Source organism: Zootoca vivipara, chromosome 13, assembly GCF_963506605.1.
Source record: "Zootoca vivipara chromosome 13, rZooViv1.1, whole genome shotgun sequence".
NCBI classification, from domain to species: domain Eukaryota; kingdom Metazoa; phylum Chordata; class Lepidosauria; order Squamata; family Lacertidae; genus Zootoca; species Zootoca vivipara.
In genome coordinates, this window is record NC_083288.1 from 24977151 (window position 1) to 24995453 (window position 18303).

Sequence of the window (18303 nt, forward strand, 5' to 3'; positions counted from 1 at the left end):
AAACAATGCATAATGCATGACAAAAGCATCAATATTCTTTCCATTTTATTGTAAAAAAAATGATTTGTTTCAATTTTGTTTAAACATACAAGCAGAATTTCTCTTAATACTCCCTGTTAACACTGTTAAACCTAAATGAACTGAAGCAAAGTTTTTTAAAAACAAAACCCCAAACATTAACAGCCACAAATTTGGTATTTACAAACTTTTTTTCCTTTATAAGATATTTACAAGACAACTGATTTTACATATTTAAAATGGTATCAAAAAGGATGCATTTGCAGACAACCACATGTCAAAGGGCAGAAAACAAAGGAGGGGATTACAGACACTTTTTTGAACTACCATAAGCTTGGTTAAAAGTAATGTTTCGTCCTAAACCAAGTATCAGATCTAATTTGCAAGGGCAAATACAAATTTCACAGTGCTGTATCCCCTATAGGGAAGGCTATTCCCTCCACTCCCAACTAACATCCACTGCAAATGCTTTGTACAACCCTTACCTACTTCCACACACCTACCCATCCTCTTAGATCTAAATTGCATGTGTGGGATTCTTCTTGTAAACCAGCACACTATTGACTAGGGAATATTTTGCTGTTGTATTTCAGAAACACATACTGCGGCACTTCTGATAATAGATGTTTTCTCACCTAAGCAAAAGCAGTTATCCCCTCCCCCAATGGGATGTATAGACCCAAGACAAGATCTTGCAAACTGCTTGTGCTTACTTGAGAGCAGAAAGTAGGCCCAAGTGTTGGCAGGATCAAGTATGAAATCAGTGCCTTCAAGAAACCTATACTTGAGGCTTGCTTTTTTTCCTTTCTTTTTTTACATCCAGGCTTGTAACTGCAGGGCACAAAAAAATAAAAATAAGGATGCATGCTGGCATGCTAAAAAAAGCAAAAGATTCAAATACAGCCTTATTTAAAATAAAATTAGGCAAGCGTTGTGCACTACCTCAACTACACGGATTACTTGGCAAAAGACAGGATCTGTTTTTCTCATTTTGAAGTTTAAGCCACACTCATGACCTCTTTAACTATGTTCACATTGAGCGTGCTACTCTGAGGGGGGGGGGAGATATCCTTCTGAATTCCCAGGGAACGTAACCCAGAAGTGAAACAGCAACTACTGGAAGTATTTGAAAGATGTGGTAGAAAAACAAATGTGTTAGATAAGCGTTTACCCTTCATGATGTCCTTAGTGTGCAAAAGCATTGGACATCATCCTGCACTGGGATCTGCAACAAGCAATGAAACTGAGACCCAGAGCTTTCTTTCTATTTATATAGAAGTTTCATTCAATGCAAAGAAATAAAAGGTAGCTTCACTGCACACACACCCAGGCAGCTTCCTGCAATTGCATGGATCAGGCAGATGAGCATGTGGAATTATAAAGGAATTCCCTGTTCTCTGGAGAGGATGAATGTTTCATCTTCACGAGCTGTAATCTTACTTAAAAGATGCTAAACAAGCTTCAAAGAGACACAAGGGTTCAGCTGTTACTTTGATTTAACTCAATGTAAACAAATGGGAGTTGCTGTAGTGAAGAATACAGGCACAACCACTTCTCTAACAGACTTTAACCTTCCCTAAGATACATATAAACATGTTGCAATGGACTTCAGGCAAGGGGAGGAAACCATTGTTTTCAAGAGGTATTGCAGGGATTAATCACCATGTATGGCAAGAGGATAAAACCCTTTTGCCTCTCTCATTGCTGCCCTTCCCTCCAGTGGCAAGTTGCTTTGCCGGATCTGGGGATGGAAGCACATGGTGGTTGCTAAGCAACAAAGTCCTTCCATCATATACCAGAGGCAGAGTCTGGGATTTTTGGTGAAGCTGGGGTGGACTATTTTTGAGATGCCATTTGTGCCGCTTGGCAGTGCCATGGGGTCAGTATCTACTCAATTCTCCACGCCTCATTTACTAGCAAATCCGGCAGCACGGCCACTGAGAATTTCCAATAAGAAACTAGAATTGTGCAAAATTTTGTTTCTTTTATATATAAAAATAGCCTACAATTTAGCCACGCTGTATATAACAGAAGAAAACTAAGAAATAAAGAGCCTGCTGGTAAAACAAACCAGGAAAAGTCTGGAGACAATCTGACATTGCACTGTCAACCCTGGTTTATACCTAACTGTTCCAACAGAACTAACAGTGTGACATAGTTGTCAAGGTATGGAGCCCTTTACTATCAGTAATAAAATGTCAAGTTTTAATAACCCACTGTCCTGTAATCAGAAGCAGAAGGCATGAACAAGGGTTGTTTATACTCACTGAAAAACATGAAAAACCAAACGAGGTGGGAGGAACCATATTGCGGAGCCTTTTTAGAACAGCAATTACAAGCACCAGGACAAGAAGAAACATCAATGTTTGTCCAATATATCTTAATGGGTTATGTGTCTCCCACCCATACAATGTTCAAGGTCGTTAACCAGCAGGCTAAATATTTCAAAAGGCTTTATTAGTTTGTAAAAGCAGGGGTGGGCTTTGCATGCTCGAGAACTTACAAATGAGAAGAGTTTCATTGTATTTTTTAATGCTTGTCCACCTTTCAGTTTTTAAATGGCTGTTAATTATCCAATAGAGATAAACTGAAGTGCATTGTAAGCTGCCAGCCTTGCTGTCCCAACGCAAGCCTCCAGTACTTTCTGCCAGACAAAGGGAAAAATGGAAAACCAGTGAAGAAGTTCATGGGGGTTTGGGGGGGGGGGAGAAAATAAAACTATATGTGAGCATAAAAATTATTTATAGTGAACAAGAATGTACATCACGGGGAAAGAGTGACATGACAGAACATATAGGTTCTCTGCCATTTGCTGCAAATAGCACAAGCCTACCATCAAGGCAGAGTTTTCTCCTAGTTGGACATGCCTATTTTCTGCATGTCCGGTGAGGAGTCTGTTTCTTCTGCATCTCCAACCGGCAACGGCTTCGGTCATCCAACCACGGCAGTTCAAAATTCCTGTTGAACAAAGTGGCCCATGGAAAACAGTTAATTATGGTGAACGGAAAGATCTGGCAGCTCAAGTTTCTAGTCCTATGTGAGGCTGGCAATAAGCACGTGATGGACATTTATAGACACATTGGAAATAAGCGTAAGCCACAGAGTAGCCAATCTGCACATATTTTGCATAGTATTTTAAAGAATATGAAAGACTGGACAACAGTTCCTGAAATATTGTTCTTCATGTGTAGCATTCTTTTTAAATTATTACTACCAAATGTGTCAATAAGTGAAAAAGCCTTGAGTTGAACTTGTGAATGGAATTAGAAAGCAGGACAACTGAAAAAAATACCATGAAAATGAGTTTCTATCAGCCATCCAGTGAAATAATTCTCACATTTTATCAACGTATTTTCAGTACCTGACCTCTGCAGTCTTAAGGGATAGAATATTACAAAGCCATGGTTCTAAAGATTTCAGCAAGAATGCACAGAAGAAGTATGACCAGTAAAATCATTTTTAGCCTAAGGGCTGGTAAGACCCAGCATAAAATTTAAGAGTAGAAGTGTTAAAGAGGCATACCCACACTATTTTTGTGGTCTTCCCCCTTTTAGATGTAGCAGCCATTTTGTGTGATGCCACGCCCTGGCAGCCATTTTGTGACTGGCACCCTGGATGAGTTTCTGGGTCTGAAAATAGGCAACCCTGATGGAGTGTGTTTAACAAGTTCCATGAATACCATAAAACTCACAATAAGCAGATTGCAAATAATAGTCCTTTTAGTGCTCACTCAGTTGCAAAAACGAAGGCTCCCTAATCACTGTGAAATCCAAGTTTCTCTATAAAGAAACCCTCTATCACGTAAGGCAGAAACAAGATCACCCCCTCAGACAAAAAACCCACAATTTAAGTCCACCCATTTCCATAAAATATTTTCTCCTTTAATGTAAGCATATGGGTATACTTACTGTGGATTTAATTTTGGTAACGGTCGGCCAAATGCTACAACAGGCAAGTAAGGGGTGATCAGCAAGCTTTCAACTAGGATGAAAAGAGAAGAGAAGGTAAACTATCTAATTGCAATAGCTATTCACATTTTAGATTTCCACTTTTACAACAGGGTTCTGCCAATCCTTCTCAATCAAGCTTTTGCAGGTGGGAGAAAAGGACACCTTCAATACCATATTTAAAGCCACTCACCATCATCTGACTCTGGGAAAAATGAGGTAACTTCAGGCTCAGATTCCTGAATTCCTTTCTTTTTATACATTCTGAGTTGTAGTCGCTGCAAAATTCTTTGCTCCCGGATACGCTGAATATCCCACCTAGGGAAGGGAGAAGAGAAAGGAGAAAAACAAGGTGTTTTAAACTTTACTTGAAGACGTTTTGATTATGGATAGCAGCAAACTATCTTCCACTATTCTAATCATTATTATTTTCTTTTTTAAAAAAAGCAAGCTGGCAGAATATCCTATGGCCTGGAGTTCCATAGACTAACTACAACTAGTGTGGAAAGGTGCTTTGTGCTCAAACTGACTGCCTACACATTTCAATGGGTTATGTCAATTCCTTCTATTTATAGCATTTTTATCCTGCTCTTTGGCAAAATAATAATAATAAAAGGCTTCCAGAGCATTTTACATACAATCAAAAACAAGGGAGTCCCTGCCCACAGGCTGACAGTCTAAAAAACACAACACACAAGAGAAAAGGGACAGGGAGGGAAGAGGAAAATCAAAATCAACACTCAGGCACCAATTTCTAAGCAGCTGTTCCTGTATTAGCCAGCTGGCACAGTTCGAGGGCAGGTGTCTGATGGAGCTAGGGTTCCAGCAAGCTGATGAAAGGAATACTGCTCACTAAGGATGGAATAGCTGCCCCCAGATGACAGCTGAGGGGAGAAGGCCAAATAGAGCTATTACGACAAGAGAATCAACAGATCTCTTATTGCACACCCCTTCTACGACATAGCTGTTATCCCAAAATTTTCTAGTCTTAACCAATCCCACAACTCCCACCCCAAAAGCCCTTAAAATGCAGTGTAAAGACTATAAGCAAACCCAGGGCTGATTTTATTGTACATTTTAACTATGTATGTTTATTTCATTGTAGATATTTTGATCAAATTGTTTTATTGTGCTTATATCTTTTGTAATTGGTTTTATACTTGCAAACTGCTTATAAATTAACCTTGGAAATTAAGCACTAAATAAACTAGTACGGTAAATGATATTCTCTCTCACCTTTTCCTCCTCTTCTCATCCAATTCCAACTTTGCATGCCGTTTGGAGAAGACGTTGTCATCCAAGTTCTGTGAAGGGTTTAATAAATGGAAAAATTAACACACACACACACACACACACACACACACACACAGAGCGCACACTTAACATTATCTGCTGTGCCTTTTTAGGGAAACTGATTCTCAATCACCTGTTGAAGATCCTCTTTCTTTTCATTTCCTGGATGAAAGCATTTAAACCAGCCGTGATACTGGTTGCTTTCCCTTGGTGAAAAGACCTCTCCATTTGCCAGTTTCCCCCCCCAGCATACAACCTAAATGGAATACCCCATGCTGCCTTGTGGCAAAAAACCTGCAAATTACTGGGGTGCCAAAGTTGGATCTGTCTGCTGATTTCAAAAATGCATTTCCTCCTAGTTGTAGGGGCCAATTGGGAGACAAGGGGATAGTGTCTGGTGAGAGCTGAGAAACAGGTGGTCAGCTTCCGGAGGTGCTCATGGGTGGTTGGTAACGCTATTTATTCACCAACATACCTCTAAAAGTTCTGAAGTATTCAGGTCTCTCAGAGGCTCTACCATGTGGTCCCTCCAGGATGGAACTAGAAAGGGAGGAGAAGTGTCAAAACAGCTAATATTAAAGAAATGTTTCTGTGGAGAGATGAACACCTGTGAAATTAACCTCACTGCTATAACGTTAAACAGAATTTAGCATCAGTTAGCTTTGGTTTAGCCTCGCCAATTAATTCCACAGAAGTTACTAACCCATAAAATCTCAACACATCGCTATGTTAGTCATCATGTTAGTATATCCGTGGCCTGAAAGAACAAGAGAATTAGCTCTCCTCAAGTCTACAAAAGCTTCCTAGAGCTGGTTATTTGCCACAAGTGAGAGGGCAAGCAGCTATTTCACAAGCTTCCTTTCATCTGCTCTCTTAAACCAGCACCATATCTTCCACCAAACTTGCAAAGTTGAATGGCAGCTCTCAGGAAGTCTTTCAGACTAGAATCCTAAAGGAAGCCTACTTTCAAGGCTGCACTGCTAATTGTTCATCAAAGCCACTCGAGCCTATGGCTGAGTAAAAACAGAGGTCTCCCATGCCTAGTCTATTGAAACAAGCTCTTTAATTGGAGTTTAAAACAGCCCTAGCTGTACTTGGAGGATTGCTGAGAAGCTTCTAAGCCCTGCTGAAGGATGCTGCACAGGAGAGATGGCTTTAAAAAATAATTTAGATTCACAAAAGGTTACCTCTGATAACCAAGAATGAAGCCTATATTATACTTCAGGTTACTGGAGGCATGTAATAGGGGTACTATTTCCATACCTGGCTGGTAAGTTTCCCAGTAGCAACAGGCTGGCTGCAGTTGGAGACAAGTTGCTGGACCAGGTGGAATTTTGTACCAAACTAGCAGGACAATTCTTATGATTTTAGGCACTTATCTTAATAAAGGCTGGTCCTATAAGAAGCATTCTCCAAATCCCTCTCTAGTACAAGACAGCAATAACAGGTCAAACATGCAACTCTAAGGCAAAAGAAGGTGTGGAAAGCTAGTTAGACCTTGAGGCTCTTTTTATTTATTTTATTCTGCAGAAGCCACTTGGATTTTAGTAAGCAGCAGCTGAGAAGAAGAATGCGTTTCTGCAATCTGCTGTGAGGGGGAAAATATCTTTTAATCTTCAGAAGGAAATGGCTTCACAGCTTCTCTGAGAAATGTACCTTGTTTGTTGTAACATAAAAATACAAGAAAAACAGAACAGCAAGATAGCTCGGTTTCAGCCCAGGCTCAAGCTGATAAAACAGGGGGAATTGGCATCAGAAAACTGACCTCAGACCAAGAATTCTTGCAAGTCTTTGGTTTTATGTATGCTATAAGCTGCCAAAAGCTGCTGGGGAAACCCAGCCAGATGGCAGGTTATAAGTAATAAAAAATATTATTTATTGTTATTGGGAGGAACTGGGAATCTTTATAGCTAGGGTTGGGGAGCTTCAAGAAGAGTCATACTCCATCACTCCAAACAAGAATCATGGTGAATAGGAAGTAAGGTGCAAGAAAGTTTGTTTTCCCTATTTGAAAGAGCCCTGCCTGGTAAGAGAGCTTGTAAAAAAGCTGGCAGCTTGCTGAGAAAAATGAAGAAAGCAAAGCCTCAGATGTGAGACCTTGCCTTTTGTAATATCTGTAAAATACACATTGACCAGGACCCCACTCAAAAGAGTTTGATAAAAATGGGAAATTTTCCTGTGCCAAGAAACCTCCAAGTCCGACAACAAATGAATTCCAGAATGTGATCTGAAATCACATAAAGCCTCCATCTTGCTAAACCCAAGCAGCATCTGGGCCTGGTCATCGCCTGGGTGGCTGACCCCCTGGGAACCACATGGATACCACCTTGGGTTCTAAAAATGAAGATGGGATATGAATCTAAGAAGAAAATTAATATTGTGCAACCATCGGAGATCATCCACCTAAGGAAAATGCTAGAGCAAAATGGCTACTCTGGAAGAAAGTGAGTAGAGAAACACAGCCTGTGCATTTATCCTTTTGCCACAGGCGCTCTTCATAATCAGTTCATGGCACGTAAGGAAGAAGAGTTGTATGTTTAAGAAGTGACGGAATAAAGACTAGCATCAAGCATGTTTGCCTTTATTCTTTCCTCCATCTAAATCTCAGAAGTAGCAAATCATATGGAGGGCTGACTATGGGAAAAATCAGCAATTTGCTGAGGAGAATGTAACACACCAGGAAAATATCTAGCAATTACTGCATGCACACCCACATACATACACCAGCCCAAGATTCTTGCCATCTACTACTCTGGTGGTAGGGAAGCACAGGGACGAAGAATGAAGTCCCTTCTCTTGAAATGGGAACATGCCCAGTAAGATACTATTCTGGAATCATTTTACCCAATGTTCCAGGCTAACTAATGAGAGCCTGTTATAGCCCACCATGCCTCTCCTTGCCAGAAAGGGTGAAAGAAAACAATTATGCAACTTACACAAACAAATATATAAATGCCTATAAATAAACAGATGCAAGTCAACATTCACTGCATACTGGATTCCAATCACCAAACTCAGGATAGAGATGGAGGTCTTATTTTATTGATGCAGTGTCTACACACAGGGTTGGGTAGCTTGCTGTCCTTCTGTACTTGCAGGATTTTGACTGGAACATGGAAGAATCTGAAAACTAGGAAAGGCAATGCTCATCACTTACCTATTCCTCTTCCACCACCAGCACTGCTCTTCATAAAAAGTATACAAGCCTCTAATTTATATTGATGCTTATAAATAGTGATGTTTCAAGTGAGGAAATAAAATAACATTTGCATAACTGATTCAGAGCACAGAACTTAAGCTCCCTGTTTCAATGCAAAAATAAATACACTTGGCTGACTCATACCCTGTACTAGACATAGAGCATTTACTTTAGAATGTGACTTTTTAGTAAAAATGGCATTAAGCAGACATCGTGTGGCTTCTTAGCATATTGTTAGTGCATAAACATGGCAATTCATCTTCTAAATTCATTAATCATTTTTACTGCAATCCAGAAGACTAGCAAATGCCCCCATAAGAAAACTATACATGCAAGTCTATTTGTCTTTGCCCATATGATGATATAACTTTCCAGGCCCAATCATTAGATCCAACCTGTAAAGTGATGCCAATTTTTTGCATTTCAATCATAACTGTCCTTTCTTTCATCGTTCTCTCATTTCTACTCACCCCACCTCCTCCACCCTTTTTTATGGTGATTACTGCTAGTTGTAGACTAGGCAAGCTGATTTAAAAACTGAACAGCTGTTTTCATCATAGATATGGGCTGCTGCGGCAGCAAGAACTACCACACAATCAGCAGGTCTGTATGTGGATCTTTCACTGTGTATAAAAGGGCTCCTTTGAAACACAGCCCAAAATTTATATAAGCCATGCAACAGAAACAAAGACAGAATGAGGTCCAAATTATTATTTTGGAGCACTCCAGCCATACCAGATATCTTGGGTCACTCCAGCAACTGCATATCTCCTGGTCAGAACCATCTTGTGTCAGTTTATCTAGTCTTCATCAGACAACAAGTTGACTGATATACTTCCTACCATTTCTACACAGACCACTCCCCATTACAGAAGACATGAAACGGAGCAGCTTGCTGGCAAAAGCAGGTGGTTACAGCATTCACTATGAGCACAGGTAAGCCACAAATTTCATGGTTTTCCAGAAATGTCACCACAGGTCATTAGACAGGGTGGTTGATCTTCTTCACACATTGCCCACACCTGTTCTAGATCGATGTGGGTTTCAAAGGCTTCTGTACGCCAACCAGAGGTTCAGAACCTAAAACAGCATCACTCAGAAATGGAGTGCCACAACCTGGCTATCTTCGAGGGTTCGAAAGACTCCACCCTAAACAAAACCCCAAATGAATGAGTTCCACGCCCCCTCCAACCCATATCAGGCCAACCACCACAAAGGCACAAGCAAGCCTCTTACTTGCTACAATCTCCTCCTTCTTGGGAGAAGTCTCTCGCAACGGTGAAGGAGGTGGCTGGTGCCACCGGCATAAGTACATTTCAGTGGTGGAAAGGTACGGCAAGTCTTCTGTTTCACTGGAGGAACCCTTGTCTTTTGAATGGCACCCAGATCCTCTCAAAGGGGCCAATGATTTCAGTGGAGTGTCCGCTAATGACTGGGCTTTCTCAGGAGTCTCCTGACTTCGCAGCTCACGTCTGCTAATTGATTCAGTTAATGAACTGCTGGGTTCCTCTTTCAATGGGGAAGCCTTTGGCGTTTTACACTTGACTTTTGAGAATTCGGCCACCAGCTTCTTCACTGGAGTTTTCCTCTCGGCACTTCCAAATGCAGACTTCCTGCAAAAATAAGAGGGGACAAATTTAGCAAAGAAAATACTGAAAATGTGGCAGAGGAACCACCAGCTCCTACTCACAACCAGTATAGCATATAGAAACAATTTAAAATATGTTTATACTGTTTAATTTATAAACCCACTCTTCACCGTACCGATTTCAGGGTGGGTTGCAACAAAATACCAACATAAATACAAAGTATGTCAGACATGGAATATCACTGATTCCCCATGTCTCTGCTTTATTTTTATTTTAAAAAATATTGATAAATGGACTCAAGACAAGCTTCCAAGCTGTATCCCAGAGTAAATTATGCATGACCATCAAGGCACCACCACTTGGGATCATGACAAATGGGGTGAGTGCTATTCTATGATTTCTGCCAGGCTGCAGATATGGTGGCATCACACTACTGCTAAAGAACTACATAAACAAGAAACAGAGATTGCAAGCCAACAGCCAGTACTATTCTGCATATATGGAAAACCACTAAGAAAAATGCTACTTAAGAGATAGTGGTAACTGAGAGCATTATGTGTTACAAATGTTAATAGGTTTGAAACCTGGTTTAATTGTTGAAGCTTTCCCCAGGTAACACTGGAAAATGTACTTTTGCAGGATGTAGAAACTTCTCTTAAACATCCTTAGCCTCTTCACAGAATTACAGTGCCTAAAATTCTGTGGTTGAGAACCACTTGAACAGGATTGAAGCTAGTCTAAAATCTGCAACATTGGCACAAGTGGAAATACAGATGTATATATGTACAGAAGCAGTGAATGTGATTATGTCAGTGGTGGCCTTTTATTCTCAGTGGTGGCATTTTAAGGTGAAGCGGGTAATCTAGGAAAACATACAGCAACAGCAACTTTTATTTACCGTTTATGACCCTTCCCATTCCTCCCATATGGAAAATGCTTCAAAGGCAGCGGTTGTGACGTCTCCAGAAGTTCTGGTGGTTGGCATTCTATGGGCAACTTCTCTGGTACTTCAGACTCAACCTTGTCCTCCGTCTCATAACCTTGAAGTATCTTGTGTTTCTCGCGCTCATTGTCCTTCTTCACCAGCTGCATCCTCCTTTCCATACGCTCAATTCGAGCAAAGAGCTGAGAATGCAACAGTGCAATATGGATGTTAAACGTAGCAGTCCATCAGCTGAACATATTTCCAATCACTAAACCTCATCACCCTTACTTTAGCATATGATGGGAACAAACTGATTGGGACAGTGGGACAGTTCTATGCAAGTTCCAGTATTTGTTAAATCTTGCAATGCTTATCATTGAGTGCTGATCTTAAATTCCAAACACAACAGACTTGGGACCTATTTGGATATGCATCTGTTGACCACAGGGAAAATAGCTACTTCCTCATTATGACAGAACTCAATGGTAGCTGCTTCCACTACATGGACAGAGTAAGCAGAGGATTTACATTGGGAACACAGAACACCAGAAAATGTTGAGGTACCCACTCCAGATCACTTAAAGGACGAGTTGGAGGTGAAATGAATGCTCCTGTAAACAAGGTGAGGGTGACAGTAGAGTCCTTTTTAAAATCTCCACTTGCTGGTATGTATTGTTTTACTACAGTCTTTGAGTTTACTAATGTATTTTATTTTGTTATCATGTTTGTTTGTTGTATGTATGTATGCCACCCTGGATTCTCTTTAAGAGGAAGGGTGGGACAATAATGAAATAAATAAATCTGAATTGTCCTTGGAAGTACAGCTTACGTTATTTCCCTTTGTTAACATGAACACAACCTGCACCCACATTCTACCTTGAGAAATATGCACATGTTGCGATATTAATAGTTTCAGAGCTGTGGAGCAGCAGTCTCTCCAAGTATATTTTAGACTCCCATAGGTATAGTGTGCCACTTGCCTATGCCATACAGTATGCATATGCCACTTCCTTGCGGAAAATACAAAATAATGTTTACTACTTCTTCCTCGCTCACGTTCATTAAATTGGGAGCAGATCATGTCCCCATGGTTCTCAAGCCACTTACTATGAACAAATCTCAAAGGGTTGCAATTAACATATACAGTATCTCAAGCTCTGCAGCTAACAAGGATTGGATAATTCCTAAAGCATCTGCACAAAAATATGGCAGAATGCTGTTATTCATGATAGGAGGGTACAGCATTGCTGCTTGAATACTTTGATACAAACTCAGCTTAGCCATGGATTCAGCATTAAGCTTTTGGTAAGTCACCCTCCTTAGCCTCAGCTCCCTATCTGAGGAGGGCTATAAAGTACATCCTCTTCAGCTCTTTCTATCATAGTCCGACTTCTCAGTTTCCCTTTGTACCCTTTCCGGTACACAGACATCCACATAATTTAATTCTCTGTACCACTTAGCTCAGCGTCAACACTAAGTACAACTTTTGTCGCAAGAGTTATGTGAGGATAGCTTTGTACTAGGATTTTGTTTTTTGTTTAAATGTAAATAGAAAGAACACCTCAAAAACCCAAAATGAATTCTTAACAGGAGCACCGAGTGATTCAGTCTCTCAACTTTAAAGTAAGACTTATAAAAGTGCTTCTCAATCATTTGAAATTATTTGTCTGCAAAGCCTCCATTTTAGATATTAATGCTGCACATAGCATATAAGAAACTAAGATCACTCTGGATGGTAAAAAGCAAAGAGCATTTATGTAATTTGTACATGTGAAACCAAAATACTGAACTGACACTCTTGGATTCTGGCATCACTCCTTAAGAGGAAGGGGGGGCAAGTAGGGGTGATGGAGAGAACCACTGCAGGTACTTTGTAAATCTGCAGTCAGCAGATGCAACAACAACCAACCCAAGCAGTTTTGGTATCAGCTTGACTCACAAACTTTGCATTTATATGTTTTGTGTGTGTTCTAGCTCTTCGGGGTGTTTGTTATGTGAGGGCTTGATTTCTTTTTTTAAGCCTTTGCAGGAGCATCCAAAGTACTCCGTCTGCCATCATCACATTCTTTGACGGCAAAACGGCAGCCAGCACCTCCATATTGGTTAACTTAGCACAGGCCTGATGGGAGATGGGGTTGTTTTTTTAACGCTATCTGTGTTGGATTGCATCTTTCTGTTACAGACAGTAAAACTGCCACCACTTCCTGCAACCAGAAACAACGCTACTCACATACATTTTATATGCAGACTCTGAAGATCATGCCTAAAAAGTGGAGGGGGGGATACTTTCCTTCACAATAATGGTTGCAGCAGCAGCTGCAGGAACCAGGAAGAGGGGGCTATTTTTAGGCTGCAGACGTGCCATGCATACAGGCCAGGATTACAAGACCTTTGTGGCAATGTGAGGATGGGGAAAGAAGACACACTAAACAGCTTCTGGGACTAGTTTAGAAATGAACATTATGCACTAAACTGCTTTTGCTACAGATAGCTGACATAAAAAAACCACTCAACTAACCTTCATTTGCAGCTGATCCAGAGGGTCTCCCCCAATCTTCAAACTATGCCTCATTCAGCTCTTATGGCATAGACAGATAAGGGGGCTATACAGCATTGCCTCCCCTCATGCTCACAGTGAATATCCCCTCCCTTACAGATGTGATCTCTACATGAGCAACACTCTCCGTAAGAGCAGCTCTTCTTGCAAGGGCCAAGGACTCTCAACAGTAGGGTTTGGTACCACCTTGCCAGATATGGGATACCCTGGCTAGGGGGGCACAATGGCAAGACAAGGGTGGAAAGAAGCACCTTGAAGGAGTACAACACAACAAACAATTTGCAGTAATTACAATAAAAAAGTGGGTTGGTGCTTCTGTGAAAGAAGACGGGGTTGACAACATTTTTAGATGAAAGGAGATAGGATGCTAAACCCAAACCTGAAATATTCCTTTAAAAACACACCAGTTAAAGACCTCCCCCCACTTTACTGTCCACATGGTACACACTGCAGCTGATTTGTTTTGCTTAAGCTGCTTTCCTCTTCCCCCAAATATGGCAGCCACAGCCCCAAGCTAGGGCCCCTTTAAATTAACCCTATTTGTAGCACACAGCACATGCTTTGAGTTAACCCTGCTGTTGCCACAGCACTCTTCCAGTCTTGGGGCCCCATGAGCCACACACTCTCTAGTCCAGGCATCCCCAAACTCGGCCCTCCAGATGTTTTGGGACTACAACTCCCATCATCCCTAGCTAACAGGACCAGTGGTCAGGGATGATGGGAGTTGTAGTCCCAAAACATCTGGATGGCCAAGTTTGGGGGTGCCTGCTCTAGTCTAACCCGATTAACTCATTGAAAACTGCAACATTCCCAAATCTACAGCATATACTTGTGCCAGTGCCCTTAACTCCACCTATAAGCTAACCAAGCAACCCAGCAGACCTTTCAGCTTAACCCCTAGGTTGTCAACCCCTTCCTGGTTCTTGACTCTCATGGTGCCAAGACCTTAGTACTTTGGCTGCTGCACACTACTTTTTAGTACCATTAATTGCTAAGGGCCTTCAACTGTCCTTGAATATTAACTCTAAAGAGTTAATCACAACTTCTATTGGCCTTTCAGTACTACAGTTCTACTATTGGCCTATAGACATTTACACCCCACACTTTAAGTGTGTACTAAACCTTTGTTTGGTTTCCACCTTTAACCCCTACCATTTTAGACCAGGTTCCAATAGCATTAGAGAATCATTTGATTTCTTGCACCCATTAACCCTCAACATGCAAGCACCCAGTCACCTCCTGATCATTCCTTTCCACATTAACCCTTACATGGGCCACGTTTCTCCAGGCCCCCTTCTGGAGAGAAATGATCAGTGAGGAGTGTTGCTGCATAGGGACTGAACTGCAGGGCCTTTTGATCACCTCCAGTTAATTAAGCCTAACTCCTCATTGTTATTTTTCTAGATTCATCTCCTCCTACTGAACATATCTACTGCACACATCTACATGAAATCCTTTTCAGATCATGTTTCAAAGTCATACACACACCGATTTCTCCTGAAACTGCCAGCGACAGTTAACCCTACCCCATCACACTCATTCCCACTGAGCACCTGCATCCCTTAGATTAGCCCCCCATATGCCTCTGCGAAATTTGCATTGACCCTCCCACTGTTAACAACACTCTCAACCATTAACCCTTAGAAAACCAGCGAACACCCAACCCATCGCTTACCTATTAACCCCTGAAGCGCCGCATCGTTCGTCAGATCCCTGCTGCCTCCCGCGCTCCCTCCAACCTGATGAACGTTAACCCCTTCTGTCCCGGCCCCCAACTCACTGTGTCCTTCTCGGCCTTGAGTTCCTCGATCTCCTTTTCCTTGGCCTGCAACTGTTGCTGCTGCTGCTCGATAAGGTCCAGTTGGAGAAGCAGGATCTGCTTGAGGCAGGCCGTCTGGCAGGAGGCACCCCCGCCGGCCCCCATGGGGCTCTTCCAAAGGCTGCTTCCCCCACCGCCGCTCCCGGTGCTGCTGTTGCCGCCTTTCCACTTGCCGCCGGGCTCGGAAGAGACCGGAGATTCTCCCGCCGCCGCCGCCGGCACCGCTGTTGGGGCTGGAGGAGGCTGTCCAGGCTCGGCCGTGGCGGAAACCGGCGGCGGCGGCAGCGGCAACGGCGGCGGCGTAGGAGAAGGAGAAAGTGACGCCGGAGCCCCTCCAGGCCCCGCGTAAGGGCCGCCGCCGCCTCGCTTGCAGTCCTTGGCGGCGGTGCTGGTGGCGGCGGCAGCAGCAGCGGTGTGTCCGGGCAGCACCGCCTGGTACTTGGAGGGGCGGGAGCTGCCGGCGGCATCGCCCACGCCCGCCTGCCGAGTGCTGCCGACCGGGCACGGCGAGGGGACCAGGCCACCCCAGCAGCAGCCCCCGCCGCCTTCCTGCTGCTGTTGCCCCGGGGCCGCGGCCGCCGCAGCCGCCGGAACGATGGCCCGGCCTTTGGGGCCCGCCGCTGCTGCCGCCGCTGGAGCCGGCACGGGGATCTGGTTCTGCGGGGGAGGCGGAGGCTGGCGGAGATGAGGCGGCGGCGGCGGCTCCTCCTCTTCCTCCGGGCCAGGCTCCAGCAAGCCCGGCCCCGTCGTCGTCGTTGCTGCCGCCGCGGTGGCTTTGTACACGGTGGATCTCATAGCGACGAGGGTCGCCTTCAAGCTCCGGGTTCTGCCGCGGCGGCGGCGGCGCCTCCTCCCTCCTCTTCTTCTTCCCCTCTCCGGCCCGGATCCCCCACCTGGACCCCTCGGGGGGCGCCGCCGTCGCCCGCCCCACCGAGACCCATCGTCCCCTTTTCTTGCTACACCACTTTCCCCCGGCCGGTCTCACTGACTCACCGACCCTTCTCCTCTCGCTGCCGAAACTGCTGCAAGGATCATCTCGGTTCTTCTCTTCTCTTCCCCAAGTCCCAAAACTCTGGGGTGGGGGAAGCGGGAAACTGGGCGCCACTCGCTGCTATACAGGGAAAAGGAGAAACGGGGCCCTCTCTCCTCCACCTTGCTAACAGGTTCAGTTACTGAATCTCCCCCCCCCCCCCCGCCAGTGTCGTGGGGGTGCGGAAAAGCCACCCTCCCAACAAAGGGCTCTTGGGTTCAAAGCAATTTGTTTTCTGCCTAGGCCGCCGATGAGTTAATCTGCAAGTGACAGGGGTGCTTCGGGGGTCCCCGGCAATGATTTTGTGGAGTAACAGCTCCCCGCTCTCCCTGGATAAAAAGGGGACACGTGGACAGGCTATGCTTCAGATCCTTCCGATGGACTCTATTAGGATTATTAGACAGGCTGGCAACCTTTGGCCGGCGTGTGGGGGTTCCCCTCAAAGAAGACATTCATGGAGGGATTCTACACCCCCCCTATAAAACCAAGACAGAGGTCTCTCTATGGCCTGTCTAACCTAGCTCTCAACTATGCAGCCCCCAAAGAGGAATAGGGCCCCCTATATGCGCTTTCTATCCACTAGCTCCCTCCCGAATAGGCTTCCTAGTCCTTTATGCCAGTGTTGAGGGGAGACCCAAAACAAGCCGGTGAGTGCTGCGTCCCCGCCACCGAAATCTCTCTGTTTGTGTTTTCCTCAGTACCCTCTGGAGCAAGAGAGAGGTGGGCCCCCTCTTTAGCGGATATGGGGAGGGAGAGCTCTGGGCTCCCTCCACCCCCAACCCTTGCTGCGGGGGCCTAAAATTAATGGGAACAGGGGCGGATAGGATTATGGGGACGGCGCCCCCCTCTGACTTGATTGGAACTTCCCTCGGCGCTAAATCAGAGAAGAGGGATAGCATACCACAGTGGCGGGTGGAAGGTTCCTTTTAGAAGGGGGGTGGAGGTGGCGGGCGCGTGATTTGGCTTCCCCCGCTTCTATCTAGGGAGTATTTCCTCGCGTCCCTCCAAATTATGGTGGAGGCGGCGGTGGGAGGGGGGAATGTGGGGCCTCGGAGCTCACAAGGGGAGCCGGCGGGAATTCTAGGCCTTCCCCCCGCCCTTCCGCCTCCTCCCGTCAGGCCTGAATCTTGAGTCTCGTCACACTTTGGTATGGCGACGGGGCTCGGTAGAGGGAGGGAGAGGGACCTCTCGGCGCAAAAACCCGCCGCTCCGGTTCTGGCTCAATCGGTTACCTTTAAACGGCCGCCATGGCCTGGGCCGCCTCCCGTCAAGTGCGCATGCGCCAACCGCCATCGGGAGGTGATGGAAGGCGAGGGAGAGGCGCCTCGGGAGGGGGAGGGGCGCGTGAAGTGGAGGAGGCGGGCGGGGGGGGGGACGGAGTTTAAAACAAAATTGGGGCGTTTTCAGCATTAAAAAAAACAACAACACCCGTACACCAATTCATGCGTAGGCGCTCTTAGAAAATAGTATATGTTGATTGGTGAAAAGGCAAGCAGGGAACACTGGGTAATTCGCGCTCAAAACATATAGTGAAACCTCAGTTAACCCTAATATAAAGTGTTTGCAGTAAAGGCTATGTTCTGAATTATTACCAAATATGCAACATCACGAAACGTAAACAAGAGTCTTGTGGCACCTTTAGACTAGCAAATTCAATATTGGTCTCCATTCGTTGGCTTAGACTGGCACATCCAACACATATTTAAAGCACCCAACGAATCATGGGCATTGAATTTTGTTAAGGGTGCTGGGAGTTGTAGCTGTGCCGAATCCCAGGTCAGCTTGGAATAAGATCTCCCTCATCCATGACTGGATTGTGGGTGAGGAAGCCAATGTGGTCTGTATCACCGAGACCTGGGTGGGGTGAGCAGGATGAAGTTGGTCTCAGCCAACTGTGCCCACCTGGGTACTCAGGCAGCATCAGAG

At 44.5% G+C, this 18303-nt stretch overlaps 1 protein-coding gene across 4 annotated transcripts in view; it reads right to left on the reverse strand.

Annotated features, from left to right (window-relative positions):
- MSL1 (MSL complex subunit 1) overlaps positions 1–17696 on the reverse strand; it is a 25494-nt gene extending 7798 nt beyond the window's left edge. The window contains exons 1-9 of one of the 4 annotated variants that reach the window (XM_060281496.1): positions 15309–17689; positions 10945–11171; positions 9694–10070; positions 5734–5798; positions 5202–5269; positions 4159–4283; positions 3927–3999; positions 2852–2976; positions 31–2662 (exon numbers count right to left, since the gene is read on the reverse strand). In XM_060281496.1, the coding sequence (XP_060137479.1) occupies positions 2886–2976; positions 3927–3999; positions 4159–4283; positions 5202–5269; positions 5734–5798; positions 9694–10070; positions 10945–11171; positions 15309–16142 (1860 nt within the window). In that variant the 5' untranslated portion in view covers positions 16143–17689 and the 3' untranslated portion in view covers positions 31–2662; positions 2852–2885. Of the gene's footprint in view, positions 1–30; positions 2977–3926; positions 4000–4158; positions 4284–5201; positions 5270–5733; positions 5799–8194; positions 8389–9693; positions 10071–10944; positions 11172–15308 lie in introns of those variants that run through there. The other 3 variants (XR_004693748.2, XM_035134453.2, XR_009558460.1) reach the window with 3 other exon arrangements.
- Between the last annotated feature and the right edge of the window lie 607 nt (positions 17697–18303).